Source organism: Acomys russatus, chromosome 15 (assembly GCF_903995435.1).
Source record: "Acomys russatus chromosome 15, mAcoRus1.1, whole genome shotgun sequence".
In the NCBI taxonomy this organism is placed as follows: Eukaryota; Metazoa; Chordata; class Mammalia; order Rodentia; family Muridae; genus Acomys; species Acomys russatus.
This window is the reverse complement of record NC_067151.1, coordinates 13144831-13172018: the sequence shown is the minus strand read 5'-3', so window position 1 is coordinate 13172018 and position 27188 is coordinate 13144831. Positions and strand designations below refer to the sequence as shown.

The following is a 27188-nucleotide window of genomic DNA, read 5'->3' as shown; positions in this document are numbered from 1 at the left end:
CCAAGCAGCACAGGTTCACAGAGGATTGGCTTACTCCGGGCTTCCCACGTGGGTGTACCGATGTTGGGAATACTCTGATATAAACAGCCCTTCTGTTCCTGGTTCTAGGAAGCAGTCAGAGAGAATTATTAGTTGTTGTCTACAATCACACACCTACACAGATGACGGCACAAACATATAGTATATACAAAGACACACACACATACATACAAATGCACATATGCACAAAATAGAGATACATGCATATGTATGTATACGCATATGCACACATGTACATATATGGACACACGTCCATGTACACATAAACACATACAAACACATAGAATCATACACACATACACAAGCATATATAGATTCATGCACATACAAATATACATGTATGTGTGCACATATACTGACAAGACACACACATACATACATATGTACATAATGTCCAATACACACATACACATACATATCCAATACACACACTTATACGTATCCATACATGTATACATATGTACATTCATACACACATACACATTTACACACACCACTGTGATACACAGCTCACTCTTGCTTAATGTCTTCATTACATAAAAACCTGCATGGATTGCACTTAGTTACATAGTACTTCTGCACTGCAGTGGCTGGCATGAGAAAAAGAAATCTTGTGACTGTGTATTTTAGAAAGAGATATTTGAAAGTCTGTAATTGGCACCTGGATGTACTTGGTGATGGAGCACTTATCCCTGTGTGCAAGGCCCTGGGTTTGAGCCTCTGTACTGAAAAAACCAAAACCAAAACCAAAACCAAAACAGGCATCAAGAAGTATTTTTTATTGTTCTTCTGCACCAAAAATGTTTTCTTTAAATAGAAGTGTAGCCAATATTTTTTTTAGTACAGAGGATATGTGTGTTTATGTGTGTATTGGCTAGGTATGTATGTAGCTTGATTTGTTTTTTAAACTTATATGTAAAGAATTTTATTCTGCTCAACTAAGCTCAGCTATTCTGTACAATTAAAAAAGCAACTTTTTTCTTTTCCTGGCAGTGATTTAAGATTCTTTTTATTTTATTTTTTAATTAATTCTTTTTTTTAACATATACGTTCATATTATTACACACACACACACACACACACACACACACACACACACACACTAAACTACCTATAGCAAGAAAAACCATGACACAGTCAAGAATTATATAAATGTTACATTCTTAGTGTTTTGGCTATTTGTATTTGGCAGCCTTGAAGAAAACATCTTTCTTTTCTTGGTGCATCTAAAATTCTGAATGTAAATCAATATCAATAATATTTCATCATTATCTCCTTAAAAATCTATCTAGACCTAAAAACATCTTAACCCCTTAACAACTAGCCTTCATTGTAAAACTAAACTATCAACCCCATCACAGACTTGAGAAGAAATAAAATTAATTACCTAAGTATACCGGGAGTGCAGATTAGCGGTTTCTCAAATAAGAAGATGACAGAGACAGTTTGCTGCCTGAAGAGTCACCCAAAATTCTCTATAATGTTGGAGTATCTTCTTCAGCCTTCTGGTCCAGTATATCTGACAGACATGTTTGTGAGGCAGGAACTATTGAGGACTTGCTTACTCTGTCTTGGTAGAGTTTGGCCATTGACTCTGCCTGCATCCAAGCTTGTCCATTTTTAGGCAGAATTCTGTCTGCGGTAGAAACACGGATATTTTCCCCAGTGGCTTGTTCGCCACATTTGAAGCCATCTCCATGAGGAGGTTCTTTGATGCTCATCATCGTCTTTGAGGTAGGCTGGGTTTTGCCAGGAGTTAACCTGTCTCATTGTCAATGAATCTTTAACATGATAAAAACACTTTAAAATGCCATATTCTATATATCTCTGAGGTTTTTGAAGACCTTCTCTAACTATTTTACCTTATCTTTCTATAGAGTCATATCTATTGGTTGCACCTAAGATGTATATTCTTGTGATAAAAATAGACTAGTAATTGATGTGACCATGATTTGATGGACTAACAATTAACTGTATAACTAACTTATTTATCCTAAACAGCCTTCAATAGCACTTTTAAAGTATTGAAAGTAAACCTTGTAGTATAATTGAGTTATATGGGTACAAACCACATATTAGAGTAGAAGTGCATATAATGTGTGTGAAGAATAATCTTAAATTTGAATTCTATAGTAATGTATCAAAAATTAAACTTATTTTGCATCTATATACACAATTCTATGTCAGTGAATTAAAAATAACCTTGTGAGTGACAACTGAGGCATTAAGCTGAGGAGCATCTTCACTAATCTACTTTTTGTTCTATCTTCCTTATCTATTTCTATATTCCCTCTTATTTCTTTTCAACTCCTATCTCCAAACCTAAGAATGGAAGATAAAGGGAAAGAGAGACATCCCTGAGTCCAACCCGTTTTCTCTCTAAATAAGACCAACAATAACTTATAACATTATACAGTCCTAAAATTATAAATGTATAAGGTGTGTGTGTGTGTGTGTGTGTGTGTGTGTGTGTGTGTGTGTGTGTGTGTGTTGCACAGAACAATTAAGGCTGGCTCTCTGTTCTTTGTATGAGCAGAAAAAAAAAGACACCTGTAAATCTCCATTCATGCCATATGAAGAGTATAGCCAGTTTTTATCAGCAAAATGCATATATAGGACAACCTATGCATTAATTCAACAAGCATTAAGATGTCAGCAGGTACCAGAAACAGTGACTGGAACACTGGGACAAGTCTAACGCTGCCAGCAGAAATACTGTAGATTTTCTCCACATGAGGTCGGAACACCACAATAAGAACCTGGAACCCACATTAACGTGCCCAGGAAAGCATTGGCAAAGCCTGCGAAGGACACATTTTCACAGAGTGCGAGTCACTGGACAAGAGCCACTAGCCACATGGAGCACAGCAGTCATTGGCCTTGTGACATCCTCCCACTGGCATCTACTTCATCTTCCATTCGGCAACAGGCTGCACTGTCTCGGGGCACTGGGCACACACCAGCCAGTGTGTAATTCTGTACTTACTGTCTTATTGTCTTATACTCAGACAATCTCGGAGTGGCTTTCTAATTCTGCTGGGGATAAATTCTCTCGGTTTACTCCAGTGCAACTATATTAATAATCATATAAAAGGAGATCTGAGCAAATGGAGAAATGTACATTTCTGTATGGTGAGATAGCGTAATGAAAATGTCCCTTGCCAGGTCACCATGGTAGAGAATTTGCTCAGTTCTGATGCGACTTCACTTGCTGGGATGGGTAGGTGGGAGGGGAGCTCCCCTTTTCTGAGGGGTAGGGGAGGGGGATATGGGGAAGAGGGAGGGAAGGAGGGTGGAATCAGGAGGAGGGGAGGGGGCTATGATTGGAGTGCAAAGTGAATAAATAAATTAAGTAATTAACTAAAAAAGGTGTCAGCTCTTAAATTAGCCTCTATTTCCGATGCAATTTCAGTGAAAGTCCTTGGGACTCCTGCATTTAAAGACAGTGTCTCAGTGTTCTAGTGCTGTGAAGAGACACCATGGCCAAGGCAACTCTTTTATAAAAGGAAGCATTATTTGGGAGCTGGCTTACAGTTTCAGAGGTTCAACCATTATCACCATGGTGGGGAACATGTTGGCACACATGGTGCTGGGACAATCGCTGAGGGCTATATCCTGATTACAAGCTGAATGGAGGAACGACTGAGACTCAGGGCTGTGTGTGGGCTTTTGAAAACTTCAAAGGCCACTCCCAATGACACACTTCCTCCAAGAGGCCACACCCAGTCCCTCTAATCCTATCAGAGTTCCACTTTCTGGTAACTAAGTGTTCAAACACATGAGCCTGTGGAAGCCACTCTTGCTTCAGCAGACAAGTTATTGGCTGGCCAAGATGTCTCAGTGGTTAAGAGGGCCTCTTGCTAAGCCTGAGGACCTAGGACTCACCTTGTGGGAGGAAAGAATCAACTTCGGAAAGTTGCCTTTGATCACTGTAAGACACACACACACACACACACACACACACACACACACACACACACACACCCAACAGTGTGGTAACACACGCCTCTGATTCCAGCAGAGGCAGGTCTATCTCTAAAAACTCGAGACTAGCCTGGTATACATAACGAATTCTAGGACAGCTGGAGCACATAATAGAGACCTTGACTCAACAAACAAACAACAAATATTTAAAACCGTTTCCACATTGGCAAGACAGCACAGGGTAAAGGCTCTTGCTCTGCAAACTTTATGACCTAAGTTTGATCCCTGGATCCCACAGTGAAGAGAGAGACCTGACCTCTGAAAGTTGTTCTCTGGCTTCCACGTGTATTCCACATACTGTATCCACTGGTACTCATAGACACACACATTACACACATACATGCATCTCAAAAGTAGGCCTATGTTGTTGGCATTATTTTTTTTAATTGATTTCTTATATCTACCACTCTTCTCAAGCCCAATCCCTCCCAACACCCCAACACTAGGGAGGAAAGGAAGAAGGTTCCAAGGGAAAGGGCCTTTGAGTTCTTCTTTAAATGACTTCCTGATGATTAGGGGAATTGAGTTCCTTGCGACAAGTCCAATCTCTGTCTGGCCAGGCTATCTCCAACTTCTTGTCTCTTCTCTCTCGACCACTTGACAAACCAACCACAGTAACGGCAGGAGCAGGAACCCATCGGAGGAACAGCCACGCCTTCTTCTTCAGAGCATTCCCATCTCTCTCTGGGCTCTGGAATTTATTACCCTCTCTAGAGTCCCCAGAATTAAGCTCCGTTCAGCTGGAAGAATCACGCCCCTGCCAAAGCACACACGAGGCAGATATTCAGCTGCTGTGGACAATCTGAAGCAGCTGCACATTCCATGCCTGGGAGTAAAGCTAAAACATGTTCACATAACATAACTCTGTTCTTAAAGACACCAAAATTCTTGCCAGAATATGTCAATTATAGAACATAGTTTTTTTTTGGGGGGGGGGATAAATGAGAGGGCCATAGATTCTTGTTATACAGTTCCTTCTTAGGGCACAAAACAATACATAAAGGTATGAACAATTTCTATGAACTGGCATGGCACACTTAAATGGGCTGACAGCTCTTTGACAAAACTGGATAGTTGAGCCAACTGTCACCACAGACATTGAAATGAAAAAAAAATTAAAACAGTGAGGAAATGCATAGTAAGACAGGAAAGAATGTGTTTTATCATCTCTGGCTGGGTTGCTAAACTTGTTACCAGTGAATGGGTCTGGGCCAGCTGTGTCCAGGGTTTTGGCTTCTTATTCAAAGGGTTGATATAAAGGCACAAAGTTTGAGCAAAATGACTTCATTCAAAGCAAGGTGACAGTTCAGGTTAGATAAATCATCAAGACTGACTTGGCCACATGAATGAGGGTACTCAGAGCCTGATTACTGTTTTTGGTGTGTTTTGCCTGGCAGGCTTGGAAGACGTAAGCCCTTGCTCAGTGGTCACATTCTTCCCATGGTGTGTGACTGTAGTCATTGGCAGGTCCAATTATGCACAGGCAGAGGTGGTAAATAGGCGATTCCCCCTAAAAGCTCACTTAGAGGACACAGTTTGCCTTGCTGTACATGTACTCCAAACCAGTTATGCCAGACCAGCCCTCCTCCCCGAGATGGGTTCGGAATCTGTCTGTAGGGAAACCATTTAAGTTTGGTGGCCATTAAGGAGAGTTTACACAGCTCATAGCAGATGGACATCCTGGGTCTGACACGTGGCCAGGTGCATTGTTCAGGGAAGAGTGTGTGAACATACAAACGGGGGTCGTAGGTTTCCCAGTGACTTGTTAGGACAGAGGTGCACAGTGCCCAAGCCAAGTGGAGTCAGGTTCCTAAGCCATTCCCTATGCTCGCCTTACTCGCTGGGTCCAGGCGACTCTTATTCCTTTTTCCTTCACTCCCTGGCTGCAGCGAGGGGAAAAGCTGCTTCCAACAGGCAATCCCAATGATGTACTGCCTCCCAGAGGTCCCAGAGTGACAAGACTAATCAAATGTGGCCTGAAATTTCTTCCTATGAGCCAAAATAAACCTTCCCTCTTCTTAAGTCTATTATTTCAGGTACCTTGTTACCATTATGGAAAACTGGCTAACAGTGACCAAGGTCAACATGGTGTTTACATAAAAGGAGAGACTTTAAATAAGTGAATGGTGAAACAAGGCACTTTTGATGCTAGAACAGCTGAGAAACTACAGCGGCTGATCAATGTAATGAATATATTCTGAAGATAAAGCTGGCAAACTTAGTAATGGGCTGAATCAATGAGAAAAATACATTTTAAGGTGATGATTCTCACTCATAAGTGAACTCACCTGTTCAATCTGAAACCAACTAACTAGGCTTCCCAGCTTGTGAGGCCTTATAACCAAGCTTCTTCCTGAGGCCTGGTGTACTGTGGCTCTGGCAGCAACATTCTTGATGGTGCATGCAATCTGTTGCTTTATGAGTTGCCCTTAGGGATCTTAGATCTTTCCAAGGGATGGTCATGTTTCTGAAAGCATGAAGCACCCAGTTTGTAGTCTGCATGTACAGGGTGTTTTGTGAAGCCCTAGGTATAAGGTATAGGGTTCAGATTGGCCAGGTTACCATGTCCACCCTTACCAAGATGCAGAATAAAGATGTGGTTGATACCCTGGACAGTGCCAAGTTCAAGTCCCCAGCTGCTATATCTCAAAGATTCCCATCTTAAAAAGTGAGGATTTAGGGGCCAGAGAGACGGCTCAGAGGTTAAAAGCATAGTCGGCCCTCTTCCGGCATTCAGGCATACATACAGGCAGAATACTATATACTAAATAAATAAATAAATAAATAAATTTTTGAAAAATTCCTAAGGATTTAAAGAGGTTGGGGAAGATGAACTTGAATACAGGGCATCTGGGAAACAGTTCCCCCAATTGGCTGTGAGGTCAAACAGATCCTCAGTGCTGGTCTGTGCACCCTGGAGGCTTCTGGAGTACTGCCCCTTGAGTCATGCCCACTAGCAAAGCATACAGTCTACCCAGAATAAATAAGCACAATTCAAACATGTTCATTAAGGGCTGAGAGTCACACCGCTGGCCAGGCATGGCTGTGCACACCTGTAATCCCACTGCTTGGAGGCTGAGATAGGATCACTGTGGTTCAGGCCTTGGCAAGGTCCCATCCTGTATGATAACAGTAAGAAGCGGAGTCGTGAGTGAATAGGATGAAAACACATTGTATGGAATTATAACGAAATTTAATAAAAGGAAGAAAACATAAAACTAAGTTTAGCAAAGTAATAGTAGCATGAGCTAATTTGCAATTTATTCTCTTGCTCTCTATCATCAAAGAGAATTTTCTGGTGGGGATGCAGCTCAGTAGTAGAGGATTATCTAAAGTATAAGAAGCCTGGGGTATGTCCCTGCTCTGAAAACTTTTCAAAAGCCAACATTCCAGTATCCTTTTCCCTATATCATTTATCTGTGGAAGACACAAAATGCAAAATTATACACACACACACACACACACACACGCACACACACACACACACACACACACACAGAAACACATATATGCACACATACACATATAAAATGTACAACATGGATAGCATAAAACTAAACACTAAATATTTATAAATAGCTTGATGTCTGGTAAGTTGTCTGTTTTTCTGGTCTTTCCTTGTAGAGCAGGTAAAATGAACAAGATGTTTTGTTAACTTTTGTCTTCAGATTCCAACACAGAACTGTCAGAAATTGGTTGACAACAGGAATGGCATCAAAGGGCCAAGACAATGCACAGTGGCTCAAGCTCTGACAAAGGGATTCCCACTGCAGCAAAGACTCAGAGAAATACTTGTAGGTCCTGGGAGCATCCAGCGTGAGGAAAGATCTGCACAGTCAGTAAGGTGTTACACTGATGGGCTGCACTGTCTGTTATAGATAACTGTCACCGGTCTTTAAATACAATGAATATTTGTGTATACACCACCTACACAAATAGACCCCTGTAGGGTTTCCTATGGATAAAAAAAAAAAAAAAAAAAAAAAAAAAAAAAAAAAAAAAAAGAAAAAGAAGAAAGAAGAAGAAGAAGAAGAAAGAAAAAAAGAAAAAAAAGTTAGCTGTCCTTTCTAAAGAAGAAAAGAACCAAACGGCCTCCCAGTGTTTTAGATAGAAAGTACCAGATGGGATTGTATTTAAAGGCCTCTTTGAGCTCTGCTGTGAAACCTGATGCTTCAAGGATCAAAGATGAAAGCTCCTGAAACGTGTCCTCACTTAGAACAGGAAAAAAGAAAATTCAGGTAACATGACCAGTGGTTGACAGGGCCCCTGCAGTGATGGCTCTGTTGGACTTCAGAGCCTGGAGGAGGTGCTTGCCTTCAGATGGCACAAAGAATTTAAGAAGTGACATTAATTTTTCAAACGCCAGTGCATACCATCCTTTTAGGTTTACTCTCACAGCAGCGTGTGGTACACACAAAACTCAGCAAATGACACTGGGAAAGCAATTGTTGTGTTTTCTTTGCCAGCCTGTCTTTTGTGTGGGCTGTAGGGCTGTTGTGTACTTCCAATGCAGGTGTTCTGTTGTGGCTGCGGTTCCATGCCTATGTGTGTGTATGCGTTTTTAAGATTTATTTATTTACTTATTTATTATGTATACAGTGTTCTGCTTGCATGTACCACTGCTTGCCAGAAGCAGGCACCAGATCTCATTATAGATGGTTGTGAGCCACCATGTGGTTGTTGGGAATTGAACTCATAACCTTTGGAAGAGCAGACAGTGCTCTTAAGCCTCTGAGCCACCTCTCCAGCCCTCCATACCTATGTTAAAATTGACTGACTTGATCAGAACTTCGATGGTGTAGCGTTGGAAACCCAGAGCCACCTTATCTTGGGCTATCTTTAGTCACCTTAATAGCCATCCACTGCCCGTTTTACCAGGTGATACTGTTTGGAGTGTATTAAATTAGCAAACCGCTAGCTCCCGCTAACCCAAAAGCTAGAATGCCATCAGATAGTATCTGAACCCTACAGCACAGACTTCCCACTGTGCTACACAGTCCCTGCTGATGTTCTCATCAAAGCATTGGGAAATATTTTGATTTATGGCTTCCCTTTCTTTTGCAATTACGAAAATGTCACGAAACAGTTTCCATCCTAGAACACGCCATTTGGGAAAGCCTGGATCTGTGTTCCCAGCCCATCAGCCCCCTCCCCCCTAATAAATGGCTCAAGAATAAATTCGAAGTTTCTTTTGCGTTCTACAGTCTCCCGCAATCTTGTGGTCTTCCATCTTGGTACCCTGTAGTAAACCATCCTGGCACCCCGGAAACCCTGTCTTCCATTCTCCCGAAATTTGTGGTCCTCTGGAGCACCCAAGCTCCCTGATATATACAGAAGTCCTGTGAATGACCCTATTCTTACAAGGAAGGCTGACTGCCTAGTGCCAGGCAAGCAAGTTCTCTCTGGCTTCAAAAAGAACGATTGAGTATGCAAAGGAAGTCCCGCCTTTCAGCCTGCGTATTTCCTGTTTGGTAACTAAGGGCGCCTGGCCGTTGCTAGGGCCGCGGAATACAAGCTCGGGCGACTCTGGCTGCGAGCTCCAGGGAACGGTTTGTGCGGCTTGGCTGTGCTCCTTTCGAGCCAGTGCGCCATGAGCAGCGAGTTCCTGTCAGAGCTGCACTGGGAAGATGGGTTCGCCATCCCCGTGGCCAATCAGGAAAACAAGATACTGGAGGACCAGGTGAGGAGAACCGGGTGGGAGTCAAGGGATGGACGGACAGCCAGATGAGGATCAGTGGGAGGTTGGATGGCCAGGTGAAGACTAGGTAAGGACTGTGAGAAGAGGATAAGGGCCAGGTGGGTATCCAGTGGGAATCAGGGGAGGGCGAGGGAAGACCGACAAGTCCTGCTACTGGGTGTCATGTAGCCTATCTCATCTGCGCCTCTTGTGCCCTGACCTCATCCCTTAGGTCTGACGCCCATCCTTCCCACTTCTCCAGCAGCTCCTAGCAGTTGCTACACACTTGAAAGTTTTATCGAAGCAACAGTTTCTATTCAGAGTCATAAAAACAGAATCCCACTCTTCGAGCTTTGTCAGGTGCTGGCCAGCAGGCTTCCCCCATTCAATTAAGGGTTGCAAATGCCTTGTTGGTGTTTGCCTAGCAACAGCCATTTATGCATGTGCGCACACATTTCTCTTGGGCATTAGTGATTCTGTGGTGTTTAAAGTTGCTTGAGTTGCTTTCGAAGGGGGGGGGGGGGGGGGGGGGGGACATTTCAGTGAAGTCTGCAAAGTAGAGTTTCAAAGTGAGGGTCAAGATGTCACAGGATAGTGAAATATTTCACATTGTTAAGATAAATTTACATCAACTAGAATCAAATAGTTTAAGCCTCATGTTAAAAACAAAACAAAACAAACAAACAAACAACAACAAAAAACCTCTTTATCAGTCAGCCCAAAAGTCCCAGGCATTGGTGTTAGGGCGTGGGGAAGAGGGTCCAAGAACTGAGGGTGTGTGCAAATTGACAAAGTGGAAGAGAACTTTCTCTGCCCTATGAATAAGGAAACCCCCTTGAGCGGATCTGCTGAGAAGAATGGAAACTTGAGAGTGCTCTGCTCTGATTCCCGGTCTGATGAGGCCTGACTGGGCATTTCCCCTTGAAGACTGTCAACACTAGGCCAGGTAAAAGATCACACTGATGATGGTTGGGTCACAGCTGCCAGCTGTAGGCTTCCAACCTGCCAGCCAGCCTGATGTGTGTCTTTGTCGAGGTAAAGACAATCTCTCCTTTCAGTGTTATTACACAGCTCCAAAGACATCGTGCGCCAAGTGTTGCTTTCCGGTATGGCCACATATTGTCTCACATGGCTTTATATTACCTATATTAGCTGCTTAGAAAACAAAACAAAACAAAAACCTATACAGTAGTGGAAAGAAAATCAAAGACTAAATACTGAATTAATACTGACATTAGCTGGGCATGGTGCCACACATGTTTAATCTAAGGACTGGGAAGGCAGAGGCAGGTGGACTTCTGTGAGTTCAAAGCCAACTACATAGTGAAACCCTATCTTAAAGCAAACCAGACCACCACCAAACGAACAAAAAGCAAAAGCCTGGCATTATCAAAACAACTTTGTAAGTTTAAGATATTCAAATAGAATAAAACATGTTTTTATTAGTTTTATATTATCTGTGTTTGTTGTATGTTTATCCAGTCCAGTGTCATTTTGATTTATATTAAAAATTGACAGTGGTCCTTTGTGTGGATGGTCTCGCGTACTTTATGTTTCTTGAATTTGTCTTGCTGGTTGAGGTCTATTCTAGTTATTTCAGGAAGGTCCCATAGTGCTATGCTTTCAGCTGTCTGTATCCTTGCTTAGAAACCCAAAGCAGAGGCTTAAGACCCTCCGCCAGCTCCTCCTTGTGCTGACCATCTTCTGGAGTCCTGAGCTTTGTAGTATGGATTAAATTCTCCACAGGCCTTGTGCACTGTTGGCTTGGGAATTCCTGATTCCTCTGCCAGGTTGAGGTTCTGGTTCCGGGACCACTTCCTCTGGATGATTATTTCCCCATTTTGATGTGATTCTGTCTTGTGTCTCTGTGCTGTGGTTTGAATAGCAAGTATCCCTTTAAAAGGCTCATGTGTTGGACCACGAGGAGTAACTTCATCAGTAGATAAGCCTACCAATGACTTGCCATTTGATGGGTGCCTAGGAGGTGGGGCCTAATCGGTGGAGGCAGGTTCCTGGTGCATGGCCTCTACAGGTTACCAGGGCTCCCAGATCTTTCTGCTCTCATTCCCAGCTGCTCTGAGGCTAGTGACTTCAGGCCATTCCACATTCCCAAACATGACAGGGCTGAGAAACCAGGAACTGACGCTTCTCAAGAACGCAGCTCAAACACAGATTTCCTCCTTTGCATTATTTTGTTCAGATATTTTTTATTAATTTATTCATATCACACATCAATGGTTATCCCATCCCTTGTATCCTCCCATTCCTCCCTCCCTCCCATTTTCCCCTTACTCCCCTCCCCTATGACTGTGACTTAGGGGGACTTCCTCCCCCTTTATATGCTCATAGAGTATCAAGTCTCTTCTTGGTAGCCTGTTATCCTTCCTCTGAGTGCCACCAGGTCTCCCCATTTGCTCAGATTTTTAAAGAGACCATGGCTCACATTCCCAAGCAGGGTGTGATGAAACACTCTGAGGCCTCTGATCACAGAGTGACTGTGTTTACCTTCACATTTGGTAATTGTTTGAAAATATTTCCCCCTAGAATTTGGAATGTATTGCTGTCTTATTCTCTAGTGGTACTTGTGAGTAATATACTAGTGCACTGGTTTCTATTCTGTTACACATCACTATTAGGCAGCATCTCTGGAAGCATTTGTAGTTTTATCTTCCTGTTGTTTGCTTTGTTTTTGGCAACTACAATGGTCAACTGTATATTCAGGTTCTTTGCTTCTTGCTCTTCATGGCGTCGTGGTCTTGCAGGGGTTAAGCATGTGCTCAGCTTCTCTCTCTCTATATGTTCATGTGTGTATTTAGTTCCTAGTTTTTAAGTTCTAACTGGGTCTCCTTTGAGATCTTGTTTGTTCATCTTGGCATCTCACCTGTTACTGTATGTTCTCAACAAGTATCTGCTGTGTTTTCCTTTATAGTTAAGAAAGAAGCAATAACATTTGGGAACCCTGGCAGGGCTTATGAAGCGATAATCATTACGTTTTCACTGGAGAGGCAGAAGGGTCACTCTGAAGGTCTTGTGCACTGATTAAGGCACCTCTGGTGACTCATGTGAAAGATATAAACCCACTGCAACAAATATTACAGCAGCTAACTCATCAAGCGCGACCAGTTCTAGTGCAAGCACCACTGCAAAATGCTGCTAGTGGGAGCCTTCCCTAACGTCCTCCTCAGAATTAGGCAAGTGCATTAGACAAAGAAAAAGACCCAGAGAACGTGAACAACACAATAAAATACATGTCTTAGGAGGATGTCCATAAAAATGTTAAGAGTCATGTAATAGACCAAACCAAGAAATGGTGCTGAAAGTGAATGGTTAGCCAAGAAGGCTTTATGCTCTTGAAATGAATGACACCCAGCTGGGCAGAGGCCATGGCGCCATCTTTGTACATGTGACGTAGAATAGTCAGATGTACAGGCACAGGAAGCAGAATGGTGGTTTCCTGGGACCACGTGGTGGGAGCTGTGGGGAGTTTGTGCTTAAAGAGCTCACCAGTTCAATATGGAAACTTGAAAGGTGGTGGTGGAACAAGTGTGAGTGTACTTAATGCTTTGGAACCATAATCACAAAGTTGTTATATGGCACTGTTTTTTTTTTTACAACCGGTAATAGCCCCTACAACACAACACAATACAAATAGAAATCTTAAAGCTCATATTCCCTGACAGTAGACCAACAGAATTTACAACAGATAAAACGGAATTTCTATAAGCCATAGTCCCTGATAGTAAGTGAACAGCATTTACTAAGACAATTAAAAAAAAGTTTCAAGTCATCCTTATCTTATATACTGCGGCATCTTCCTCTAAACCTATTTCTGGTTAGTCAAATTAAACAAAAGAGGGCATTAAAGCTAAGAACAAAAGCTAACGCATCAGCTTGTATAAACAGAAGTTTAAAAAATCTCTGAGACAAACATAGCAGCACTAAGGTCTAATAATGCTAATCTGTAGCTTTGATAAAGTGTAAGAAAAAAATAAGTAAATTGGTATTTTTTTTCCTTCACTTGGTAAAAGTCCTAAAACTTTCTTCTGTGTTTCAATGGAAGGGAGGTGGCCCAGCTGAGGGGACTGTAGCTCAGTACTGTGAGGACACACTACTTCCTGAACTCTCAGACAACCTTGAGGCTTGGTGTACTGTACTCTAACTTCCTGTGACCCTGTCTTGGAAACTCCTCAGAAGTGTATTTCGTTTGGCCTCAGTACAGTGTCTTATTCCTACCAGCAAAATATTTTAAGATATAAGCTCCAAGCATGCAAGAGTATTCTGTAAGGCTTTACCTAAACGTTAACTACCTCAGCATATAAGAAGCATTTGGGAGAGCGATCCCGCTGGCTCTGTAGTCAGTATTTGAACCTGTGGTTCTTGCTCTGTAGTTTACACCTCCCTTCCTTTGCATCAGTCTTCTTTCTTCTTGTCGGTATTTGTTTGGGATGTGTTCAGGTGGATGTGACTGAACACTGTACATGTGTGCAGAGTCCAGAGCTCAACCTTAGGTGTCATTCCTCAGGCTCCTTCTACCTTACTTTTTGAGGCAGGGTCTCTGATTGGGACCTGGGGCTCCCAGATTAGGCTAAGATGATAAACCGGTGAGTCTAAGAAATCCTCCCATCTCTGTTTTCTCAGTGCTAGGGTTTCGAGAGCATGTCACCATGCCTGGCTTTTTATGTGTATGCTTGCAGAACAAACATCTACTTCCCCCGCCCCCTTTCTCTCTCTCTCTCTCTCTCTCTCTCTCTCTCTCTCTCTCTCTCTCTCTCTCTCTCTCTCTGTCTCTCTCTCTCCCCCACAAGCTACAATCATCTGAGACAAGGGAACTTCAATTGAGAAAATATCTCCATAAGCTTGTCCTGTAGTCAAGGCTGTGGGGCACTTTCTTAATCAACGGTGATGCAGGAGGGCCACACCTACTGTGGGTAGTGTCGTCCTTGGGTAGTTTGTCCTGAAGCAGACTAAACAACCTATGAAGAGCAAGGCAGTGAGCAGCATTATTTCCTGGCCCCTGCTTCAGTTCCTGACTCCAAGTTACTTTGCCTGCTTGAGTTCCTGCTCCAGTTTCACCAGTGACTTATTGTTATCTGGAAGCGTAAGATGAAACAAACCATTTTCTCTTCAGTTGCTTTTGGCCATGGTGTTTATCATGGCGAAAGAAACCTAAGATAGTAAGACATCCCACAGATGAGCTGTGGAATAGAACTTCTCTTTTGCCCTATAGAGAAGTCCACCTTGCTGTGTGACAAGTGCACCCCAGCAAGCGATCCTGTTGATACTGCAGACTGAAAGGAGGTTCTGCCACATGACCTATAGAACTAATTTCCTCAACATGATCTTTAGTTGGCAACATTATCTGTATTTAAAAGGTCAATAGATTTTAAAGAAGTCCCTGTGGAAGACAGCATGTACTGGGTGTTTGTGTTCTTCCAAAACTTTTGATTTGATGTCTTAATTCCCAGTGTGATGGTGTTTGGGAGATAGGTTCTCTGGGCGTGTGTTTATATTAGTTTCTTTTCTGTTGCTGTGACAAACACCATGATCAAGGAAAGTTATTAAGGAAAGCATTTAATCAGGCTTAGAGGGTTAGAGTTTTTATAAGGGACACAGTCAATGGGAACAGGAAAGTTGAATCTCAAATATCAGAAGCTCAATTTCAAAATGTAAGCAGGAGGCAGAGAGCACACTAGATATAACAGGAGTCTTTGAAAACCTCAAGCCCACCCCCAGCAACACACCTCCTCCAAGGCCACACCTCCTCCAAGGCCACACTTCCTCTAAGGGTACACCTCCTCCATGGCCACACCTCCTAATCCTTCCTAACAGTTCTACTAACTAGGGACCAAGCATTGAAATATATGAGTCTATGAGGGCCACTCTCACTCAAACTACCCCAAAGGTGGAGCTCTCATAAATTATATTAGTGCTCTTATAAGAAGAAAAAGGAGAGAGATAATCTCCCTGTCATATTTTTGCAAAGTAGGAAGAAGAACCTTACAAGAAATCTTGCAATTCTTCGCTTTCAGAATTGTGACATATATATTTCTATCGTGTAAGGCATCAAGTCTCTGGTATTTTTGTTATGGTATCTCAAGCTGACTATGATACAAAGTAAATGAATATTTAGTTTGCTTTTTAATCATGGCATTTATTACTTACAGTTATCAAAACTACAGAAGGAAAAATCAAACTTGCAAGATCAGCTTCGTGACTATGAAGATCGAATTAATTCTATGACTTCTCACCTTAAGAATGTTAATCAGGAGTTTTCATTTACACAGGTACAGAAATACTGATGCATGTTGATAGCGTTGTGTGTAGTCCTTGGGTAGGACGTGTCACATTTGATCTTGTGATTTTATGTTAGATATATAACAGGAAGCCCCTTAGTAATCAAATGATGTTGAACATAGCTTTGAACCTGAAGTAGACAGAATGTTGTGAGAAATGTAACTACTCTTATCAATTGTCAGCAAAGATTCATTTAAGGAGAAATTGCCATCAAACTCTCAAAGTGTTAACTGGCAGTCTCGCACAAGAAGAGTGTGCTGGGGACAACGCAGAGTGACCACTGTAGACAAAGAAACCTGCTGTGTGCCTGTCAGAGCGTCTGTGTACAGTTTAGTTGTTTGGCATGGGCTTTGGACTCACTTCTACAATCCCTGGGGTTTCATGGTATTTTAGTATAGGTCAAGAAGTGAAATTTTACTTTTTTGAGATACCATCTTGCTATATAGCTGGTCTCAAACTTGTGATCTTCCCACACCCGACTCCCAGGTGCTGATATTAAAAACAATGTGTCATCACACTTGGTTCTAGGAATTGAAACAGTAATGGTAATACTGATGTTCTTTGTTTGTTTTTGTTTAATTTTTTTTATTTTTTACATATACATTTATATTATTATACATGTATACAATAGATTACCTATAGCAAGAAGAACCATGACAAAATCAGGAATTATATAGATGTTACATTCTTAGTGTTTTGGCTATTTGTATTTGACAGCCTGGAAGAAGACATCTTTCTTATCTTGGTGAGTCTAAATTTCTGAATGGAAATCAGTCTCCATCACTTATTGTCATTATCAACTTAGAACACCTATTTTTTTTTTCTTCGAGACAGGGTTTCTCTGTGTAGTCTTGGTTGTCCTAGACTCACTTTGTAAACCAGGCTGGCCTCGAACTCACAGCGATCCTCCTGCCTCTGCCTCCCAAGTGCTAGGATTAAAGGCGTGTGCCACCATGCCCGGCTCCTTAGAACACCTATTTAGACCTAAAATCATCTTAAACAACTAAACAAGCTTCATTGTACAACTATGCTGCCAGGTCTTCAGCTCCCTCAGAGGCTTGAGAAGGAATAAACTTGATTAGCTGAATATGCCGGGAGTGCAGGAATACCGACGTTCTTATGCTTAGAATAGTTTTCAGATAACAGGGGAAGGCAAAACTCATTCTAGACATACTATCGCTGTGGCTAGAGAGATGGCTCAGCTGCTGAGAATGTTTGCTGATCTCCCAGAGGCCCCGAGTTCAGTTTCCAGAACCTATGTTGAAAGGTTTGAAAACACTTGTAACTCCAGCTCTCCAGGCAACAGCCTCTTCTGTGTCCGTGAGCAGCTAGCTTCACACATGTGGCATGCACTCATGTGCACAGACACATGAATAAAAATATAAAAATAAACCTTAAAAAGCAATATTAGTCCAAATACACTTCAGTTAAAATGGTGACTGTGTAGACTCCACAGGAGCCCAGACCCCAGTACCCATCAGCTCTGGCAACATTCCAATTTCCACCTCAAAAATAAAAAAAATCAATGTGTACCTTGGAGAAATATTTAAATTAAGATGGGCAAAGCCATGTTTTTATAAATAATTTATATTCAAGAAAAATGATTACTAACCTTATTGATTTTTATTATAAACCTCATTAAAAGTTTGGCATTTAATTAAATTTCTAAATAATGCTTAGGATTCCTTAAGACTTGATGAGTAAATGATAGATTGGTTCTCCTCCACTCCTCACTAAGCTACTGACTTAGGACTGGAGTGACAGAGTCTCTATGAGAACATCATTACCATGAAAGCTGGAGTGTGGGGACCAAAGTCAGTAAACGTCCCCCAGGGCTGGCACCTTTAATTCAGTAAAGAGAACAGTGAGAGCACATAGCAGGGCTCTCTAGCCAGAAAGTAGCCTCAGAACAAACAGAGCTAAATACCAAGACATGCGTCTGTACCCATACATCCTAAGAGATGCCCACCCTCCATACGTAAAAAATTATGTCAAACTTGTCTCTGTTAAGTCGAGTATTTGATTAATTCAATGTAAACATCCTTTTCTCGATTGTTTATAACCAGTTATAGCTTCTATCTCTGGCCTTATCAGTTTCCTTTCTTCAGTTTCTGCCACACAATATCTGAGCTCCTGTCAGAAGCCATCGGGGAAGCACATGCTAACGTCCTCATGGGTAGTGAGCGACAGCTGCAGAGGAGCTGATTAATTTATTGGGCAAAACCATTTGCTCAAATTGCCTTTTTCCATTAATGTTGAATTCTGCCTATATTGTATGTTCTGGATTAGTATCTGGATTTAGCCACAGGCTAAGGTTGGGGAGATTTCACTGGTGGAGTTAACAGTACTTAGTCTGAGCAGTTGGGTTGGGGCTGTTTGTTGTGGTGGTGTGTTCTGTTTTATAATCTAGAAGTGTAAACGCGCTTCTGTCCTGTGTGTTATTCTTCAGTCTCTTTACAAAGCAAGGCAGCATGAAATCGAAAGTGAAGAGCATTTTAAGGCCATTGCTGAAAGAGAGCTGGGACGGGTCAAGGACGAGATCCAACAGCTGGAGAAGGAAATGGAGACCATCCAGGAGCGCAGGAACGATAAGGAAGTGGGTGTGGCTTGCTGTGGTCCTGCACCTGCCCTCTCCAGGGACGGCCTACCTGCTTTGTTGTTGTTTGCTTGTTTGTTTGCTTTTTAACAATGAAAAGGCCCAGATCTGTGGTATGAATGAAATGATCGAATACTACATGTCTGCTAATGATCTTGTTTTCTTATTTAATTAATTTATTCAGGTTGCAACTCAGTTGTTATCCCATCACTTGTATCCTCCTGTTTCTCCCTCCCTCGTGCTTTCACTCTATTCCCCTCCCCTAGGTCTAAGACAGAGGAGGACCTACTCCCCCACTATATGGTTATAGGCTATCAAGTCTCATCTTGGTACCTGCTATCCTTCCTCTGTGTGCCATCAGGCCTCCCCACCAAGGGGAGGTGGTCAAATATGGAGCACCGGAGTTCATGTCAGAGTCACCCCGCTCTCCACATAACTGTGGAGAATGTCCTGTCCATTGGTTAGATCAGAGTAGGGGTTTGGTGTTTACTACTTGTATTATCCTTGGTTAGTGCAATAGTTTGAGCAGCGCCCCCTGGGCTCTGACCCACCCAACACAAAATCTGCTAATATTCTTTATCTGCTTCTTGGTGCTTCCCCCATGGAAGGTGCCCTGGATCCCGCTTGGTATAGGAATCGTGGCAGATGATGTCGTTAGCCGACATATCCCTTTCAGTTTTACATTTCCTTCTCATCCGTCAGTGTTGGGACCTATCTTGGTTAGCTTCCCTGCTGCTGCGATAAAACGCTGACCGCAAGCAACTTGGGAGGAGCGTTTGTTTGCGTCACTTGTGCTGATCTCTCTTGATCCCTGAGAGAAGTCAGGCATGAAGTCAAGCAAGAGCAGAGGCAGGCGCTATGGAGGAACACGCCTCTTGGCTTGCTCTCAGGCTCACACCCAGCTACTTTCCTTATACCTCCCAGGAACACAACCCACAGTGGGCTGGGCCCTTCCCCAGAAGGCATTGTTCAATAAAGTGCATGTGTATTCACACACAGATTTTTGTAATGTTTGTATATGCAGTATAAATGACATTTACTGATTTTACTTATGCACTCTCTGTTTTCTTTTGTGATAATAGAGTCATTAAGTGACAACATTTACAGGAAGAATGTATCCCCTCTGCTGTTATTTATTTCGGTTAGGAACATTTCCATATCTCTGTATGAGAGACCCCGTAGGGTGGCCTATATGACTGGAAGTGGCCTGAGGGCACTGGTCATGGGTTTTAGCAAGCATGTCAAGCATGCTATTTTAACTGATCCACACACTCCCACATATTTGGCATGGCTTTGGTGGGGCATCTCATGAGTTCTCTTTGAGAGAATGACCCTACAGCTTTTTCACAAGAACGTTGACTTAACCAACTGTTCTTGACTTTATCTGATCCTATCTGTTCTACAACTGAAGACTTAAAATCCAAGCATGGTGGTGATGGGATTGAACATAGTGGGCCATGAATGTGCGGAAGGCAGAGATGGAGGATAATGCTACGTATTGGGTATGACTATAATGCTATGTTTTATTTGCATAATAAATAATGTTTTGTCATCACCTGTTCTCCCCCTTTCCTTGGAAATTAGAATCTCATATTTAAAGCTACTCAAAAGCTGGATGGCTTAAAATGCCAGATGAACTGGGACCAGCAAGCACTGGAGGCCTGGTTAGAAGAGTCCGCTCACAAAGACAGTGACGCTCTCACCCTTCAGAAGTACGCACAGCAAGATGATAACAAAATCAGGGTGAGACGGTATAAATGGCTAGACCTGTGTTTTTTGTTGGTTTGTTTTTTTTTTCTGAGTCAACTTTTAAAACATGAAGTTGTTGTTACCGATTTTAAAGGCAAATGCCCTTGAAGGATTTGGGGCCAGGGTCTCTTCTGACAACCTATGGAATTCAAGTGTCATTTCTCTAGAAAACTGACCATAGTTGAGCCCTATACCACGTTGCTGCCTCTGCTTTGCAGATCCTTGGAAGTCATATGACCCACTGGGAACCCGGGTTATGATTTCCAAGAACTTTTCAAAAACATTTTAGGGGAGAAAGTCTAGTCATACTAGAACTATTAATTATTTTGGATATATTGTTTGATATTTATTTGAATATTTTATATAAGTTCTACTGATTTGCGCTAATATTGCAGTTGATAAGTTATTGTAATATTGTGTAAAATCCACTTGGATTAGTATCTGCTAATAATAATGAAGTTAATGTCACAAACATGCTGTTCTTTAGCAGATTAAGTACTAAATGCATTATTTTAAATATTTTTCAAATGGCAGGTTATAGTTATATTTTTCTCCTAATTGTGTTTAAAGCCATCTTAGAAATTAGTGCATTTTCATGGGGGTATGTGCCAACAATAGATTAACCCTTTGGGGTTGGACAATAAGGAAAATACGTATTATTTTATATTATTTAGATAGAGTGTTTACATAAGATGTAATGAATCATAGTGCTAGGTATGCATATGCCAAATTTAAAACAGAAATATCATGATAATTATAACTATTTTCCATGTAACCACATTACAGGCACTGACCCTGCAGCTAGAAAGGCTGACCTTGGAGTGCAACGAGAAAAAGAAGCTTCTGGACAGCGAGCTAACAGAAACGCTCAGCGCACAGGTTGGTCTCCGCAGACTTTTACTTCTTCACTTCCAAGGTGATATATTTGCAAAGACCTTTAGAGTAATGGACATGTCATCTTCTCTCTGTTCGGCAGTTAGAGTTGGATAAGGCGGCGCAGGACTTCCGGAGGATTCACTTAGAACGCCAGGAGCTCATCCAGCAGTGGGAAAACACCATTGAGCAGATGCAGAGGCGGGATCAGGAGATAGATGACTGCGCCTTGGTGAGCTAGCTTGGAGCCTGCAATGCTGAGTGCTGTTGCTTCCTGTTTACCACATCCATTTAAAATGTATATTATAGCCAGATGGGGTAGTGCATGCTTTTAATCTCAGCACTCGAGAGGCAGAGGCAGGCATATCTCCGTGAGTTTGATGCCAGCCTGGTGTACAGAGCAAGTCCCAGGACAGCCAGGGCTACATACAGAGACTATGACTCAAAACAAAACAAAACAAAACATAACTAACCAACGAACCACTGCCACCACAACACAATAAAATGTATATCATACTGCTGCTTGAAAGACACTTTTCAGCAAGATTTAATGGTTCTGGCAAATGTTCCTCTGGGCTAAGTCAAGCATTTAGTAATGGGGCTCTATGAAGGTTATTTGTTTATGGTAGTATTACCCTTGAGGACTGAGACTTCCTTCCCGTATTCTGGCCTATGGTTGTCTGTTGTAACTTGGGTTTCCCATGTTGCTCTTTGGCACCAAGAGCTAGAGGTGTGGAAAATGGCTGTGGTAGATAATGCAGGCAAAAAGTAGGTACGGAGGAGAAGGCTTGAGTGCCCGCGTGATCTGTTTTTGAAGCCATGGCACCAATGATGATTCAAAGCTCAAAGGGGGCAGGGGTTGTGTGGTATAGGGATTCAGGCCCAGATCACTTCTTTCAGCAGATTTAGGAGCAAGTTTTGGGCAACCATTAAGGAAGGGGATATTGGTGGACACAATTGGAAGATCAGGAGGACTGATCTTGAGTTTGGACTCTGAGGAGGTTTTGTTTAGAATGACAGAGAACCGTGATGGTTTTAATGGCAACAGCCCTTGAAGGGTGGAGGCAGCATCTCCTCTGAAGATCTATGGAAAGCAAATGTTGTCGCTACAGAATGGCTGCAGTTAAAAACCACGTCACGTTCATTCTTCGTGCGGGAGGCTGATATGTGTCTATTTCTTGGCTTCCTATGACTTTGAGACCTCAAGTCCTGTTTCTGTATGTGAATCAAGCTGGTCCAAGATGTCAGCATCTGCATATAGCCCAAGACTACAGTGTAAGCTTCTGTCTGGTCCTTCTGTCTTTCCCCAGTTTGTGTCTTGCTACCAAACAATACATATGTTAATTGCCGGGTACCACTTAGTCATGAGTAGCACTGTTAAGAAACATGAATGCTGCTGTTGGTATTAAATTATCTGCCCAATGGCAGAGAAGCCAGTGTGATGAAGGTTTTCAAGTAAACACTTGAAATATTTAAGCTTGGGAGACTCAGAGGTCTTTTTGTACCAGCAAAATAGTGACATAGAATGCTACATCTTAAGAAAGTGGTAATTGTTAAGGAGACCAGGTAAGAACGCTACCTAAAAAATTAGTTATTTGATAGGATCTCATTTGAGAAATTTAAATATGATTGAGGACAGATTTTCCTTTTAATTCATCAATTCTGTTGCCTCGAGTCACTGGTGAACCCTCATCTGAGCTGCTGTCCAGCTCTTCAGTCTTCTGTTCCTCACTGGCTGAAAGCAGACCCTCTTAAGCCTGGCATTTGAATTTCTTCTCAGGCTAACCCTAAGCCTTACTTTGCTAGCCTGCTTTCCTGCCTTTTCTTTTGTTCACATTTCAACCCTTTTTGCTTTGTTCTTTCCTCAACGCAGTCTTTCCACTCTGTGTTTCAGCCGCAATAAACACTTAACCGTCTCTACCCACATTTGTTTTTTAATCATTTCCTTTATTTTCAAGATTATAGTAGAATTGCATTATTTATTCTTTCTTTTGGCTTATCCTTCCATATACCCTTCCTGGCCCTCTTTTCAAATTCATGGCCTTCTTTTCATTAATTATTGCTACATGAATATACATGTAATATAATGTGGCCTCTTTTTTCATTAATTGTTGTTATATTAATATGTATATTCATGTAATATAATATATTAAAATATATATTATCCTTAATTATAGCTTGCTCAGTCTACATATTCTATTTTTAGGACCAACCATTTGGCATCAGATAACCAGTTAGTATGTTTTTCCCTGAGGCACTCTCTCAGGCTCAGCATTCCTTAGTTGCCTGTGGTTCTTTGCATAGGGCTGTGCCTCATAGTCTTGGCCTCACCCACTTTAGAACGTCTGTTATTGTCATCCTTGTTCAGCTCATGTTTAGGTAGCATGTTGGTGAGACTTTCCAGTCATAGCTTTTGATGTTACTGGGAGACACAGCCTTACAGGAAATGCCCAGATCCCCTGGCTTTTTACAAGTTTCCACCTTCTCTTTCTCACCATTCCTGTAACCTTAGGTGTGGGAATGGACTTGGCGCCACATTCTGCAGTTTGATTGGTTGTGCTTTTCTGTGATGGTCTCGTCTGTCACAAAGGGAAGTTTCCTTGCTGAAGGGTGAAGACGACACTGACCTAGCATGGAAGGACAAACATTTGGAATGTAGATTGTGCTGGTTTAATGAAGTTGTTGCATGCTCTCCTCCCACATCTGCGGCTTCACTAGCTCTGGGTGGTTGGCTAGGTTTCTAATACCAGGAATGATTTTCCTCTTGTTGGCCTTACGACCAATGAGAGAATTGTTGGTTATCACCAAGGTGTTAGGGTTACTGTGCCATGCTGGTCATGGATGTTGCTCATAGGTCTGCCTCATAGATGGACTGTTGGTTGCTTCCCTCCTGTGGAAGCTTACGTGGCACCTTTTGGTCCCCTGAAAGCTAGTTCTCAGGGTGGAGGCAGTGCTGCCTGTGGGTAATATAACCAGCAGCTCCTGATGGACGGGGGTTCTGATCTCCTTTTTCTACTTTCACATAAGATATAGAAGTCAGAGGATTATTTTTATTATAATTTCAAGACCATCACACAGCCGAAGTGAGGACATTTTCAGTGAAACCAATGACAAAAATACATTTTGTTTTATGTTGTTTTGTTGATACAGGGTCTCTTTATGTAGCTTAGGCTGACCTTGAACCATGAGCTTAAGGCTGCCTCAGAGTTGAATTCCACTCAGCCTCCTGAGTGCTGGGGTTATAGGTATGTGCCACCATATCTGGCTAAGTGGTATTTTTAAAAGATGAAAAATGGGCGTCTATATAGTATGTAGAAAATTTCATGGAGGCCTAAGATTCTGTGTGAAAACTATTCAGTACTGCGTGTTTTGTTTGTTTCTGTTTTGGGGGGTATTCTCTCTCTGTATAAAGGCCTAACCACTTCCTCACTCTTCAGCTCTTCCGGAGAATGAAAGAAAATATAATGGCATCCAGTGATATGAATTTACAGATGCTCAGGTGTAAACATTGACAATACTTCTTCTTTAGCTAGGTGTGGCGGCACACACTTTAACCCCAGAACTCTGAGAGGCACAGACATCTGGCATGCAGATGTTTGTGAGGTTAAGGTGAGGCTGGTTTTCAGGTTCCAGGCCATCCAGGGCCACAGTGAGACCCTGTCTCCAAACAAAAACAACAACAAAGCACTCCCCACAACAGCAAAAAAATATTTTTAAACACATTTTTAAAAATAAAAATTAAGTATTAAATATAAAAAATTGAAAACTAAGTTCCCTTTTATTTTAGTTGGTACTTATTAAATAAATACTTAAATGCATGCATTTGTTTCACTCCTTAGGCATTAGCGCGCATAAAGCAGGAAACAAGGGAAAAAGAAGGTGTGGTGAGGGACAAGATCAAGTTTCTGGAGAGTGAGGTTGGGAACAATGTAGAATATGAGAGAAGAATTGCTGTTGCCGAGCGTAAAGTCTTAAAGTGCAGGATGGAATACCAGCGGCACGAAGCCAGCAGAAGTCAACTAAAGGATGAGGTGTGTCACCTAAACACTGCTCTGTGTTCACAGCAGACTGCTCAGTCAATGACAAAGGCCTATTTGATTGGGGAGCAGCCTTCTGGTGCTTTTCCTTAGTTTGTGTGTGTGTGTGTGTGTGTGTGTGTGTGTGTGTGTGTGTGTGTGTGTGTGTGTATTTTTCTTTCTTTTCATTTTTTTCTTCTTTTCTTTTTATTTGAATGAATATGCACTATGCAGGCTCCACTGGCCTGAAATTTGCTATCTAGGCCAAGGTGGCCAGGAATTCATAGCTCTGTTCACCTGTTTTTGCCTCCCGTGTAACGGGAATAGAAGCATTCACTACCACTTATGTCCACTTATGTCCATATAATGAGACTTTAGGTTGCTTTGCTCAAGCCCTTGAATGGCGAGGCCACAGGGAATGCCTTAAACCTCAGGCCTATGCCGGGGTCTGTGCTCGGCACTGCGGTGCTCCTTCCAGATCTAGCATCTGTGAAGCTGTGAGGCCAGATGCTCCTAATGATCCATGCAAGGACCGTGACCGTGATGGCGACTCTGGGCACAGATGAGGCATCATCTCGCTGCTGTGTTCTGAGGGATAGCTGGGGATGTCTTTCCAGTGGCAGCTTCTGCCAGAGATTCTGAAGTTGTCCTCCACTTTGTTAAAGGACAACATCTCAGTCTGGCATAGGACACCGAGAGAGCAAGATTCCCGTGCTCCGCTTCTTTCACAGGCTTCCTAACAGCTGGACGATTGCAGAGTGCCACTTAATGACCTTGTCCTCAGCAACGAGAGAGCCTTCATAATGCTCTGGCTCTGGGGCCCTGCTGTCTAAAGCTACCATCACTTAGGCAACAAGCAGAATGCCACAAACCATTTTACTATACAGTATGTTGTGCTTTCATCTCTGATAGTTTTTTCTGTCTGGAGAGATAATTGTGTAAGAGTCTGAAGAAAGTAATTTCTGCTTATATTAGAAGCCACTGCTGAGAGCTGTAGAGCTTTAACCATGGCAGACAAGTATAAAGACGCAGCCATTCTCAGTTCGTAACTCACCGAGTGGCTTTAGGACATTTGTGTAGTTGTGAGAATAGTCCCTGCTAACTAACTGTAGAGTCTCTGTTACCCCTTGACCTCTCGCCCATTGCTTACTCTTCATTATCGCTGCTCTCAGCCTGATGCCTGAGGCTGCCAAGCCGCTTCCTGTCACTCTAGATTGGCCCAACCTGTATCTCTGATAGCGTGGAATCATGCAGTGTGCTGCTTATGTATGTCTTCCCTCCGTGTAGAATAATATTCCATTGTGCGGCTGTGCTTCATCATTCACTCATCAGTTCATGGATACTGCAGCTGCTTTCATTTTTAGCATGGTATTTGTCTCTCTGTGTCTGAATTTATTTGTCAGACATTCAGGGTTTGTCTCTGTTGTTGCAAATGGCAGGGCTTCTTTCTTTTTAAGGGCTGAATAATATTCTCTGTCTACCCTCACGTGCTAGCATTGCACTTTCTTTAACCATTCATCTGTGTAGGAACACCTAGGATGCTTGCCTGTCCTGACTGTTAGGAGTTTCATGCAAGGAATGTTGGGTCTAGATATTTCTTCAACCTAGTTTGCACATGTACATAGGAGCAGGTTTACTGTAACATATGATCGTTCTGTTTTTAGTATACTGAGGAACTCTCGTACTGTTTTTAAAACTTTTTATTGATTCTTTGTGAGTTTCATATTCTGTAGCCCATCCCCGCTCAGCTCCTCATCCCTCATATCTACTCCTCACCCTTGCAACCTTCCCCCTAAAACAAAACAAAACAAACAAACAAACAAAAAAACTCAAAAGCATAGAAAACATCTCATCGTGGAAGCTGTAGTATGTCACAGTATGTGTCTCTGTCTAACCATCTTTACTTGCAAATATTTATTGCAATGAGTTATTGGTCTGGTTAGAGGTCTCTGGCTTCTGT

At 42.2% G+C, this 27188-nt stretch overlaps 1 protein-coding gene and 1 pseudogene across 1 annotated transcript in view; both read left to right on the top strand.

The window, feature by feature from the left end:
• Positions 1 to 6348: 6348 nt before the first annotated feature.
• Positions 6349 to 6473, top strand: LOC127199662 (uncharacterized; annotated as a pseudogene).
• Positions 6474 to 9520: 3047 nt separating this feature from the next.
• The window catches only part of Ccdc39 (coiled-coil domain containing 39), a 41041-nt gene continuing 23373 nt past the window's right edge, over positions 9521 to 27188 (top strand). The window contains exons 1-7 of the mRNA XM_051157056.1: positions 9521 to 9703; positions 15865 to 15984; positions 18444 to 18590; positions 20175 to 20333; positions 21126 to 21218; positions 21316 to 21444; positions 25052 to 25243. Of these exons, the coding sequence (XP_051013013.1) occupies positions 9614 to 9703; positions 15865 to 15984; positions 18444 to 18590; positions 20175 to 20333; positions 21126 to 21218; positions 21316 to 21444; positions 25052 to 25243 (930 nt within the window). The 5' untranslated portion in view covers positions 9521 to 9613. The remainder of the gene's footprint in view (positions 9704 to 15864; positions 15985 to 18443; positions 18591 to 20174; positions 20334 to 21125; positions 21219 to 21315; positions 21445 to 25051; positions 25244 to 27188) is intronic.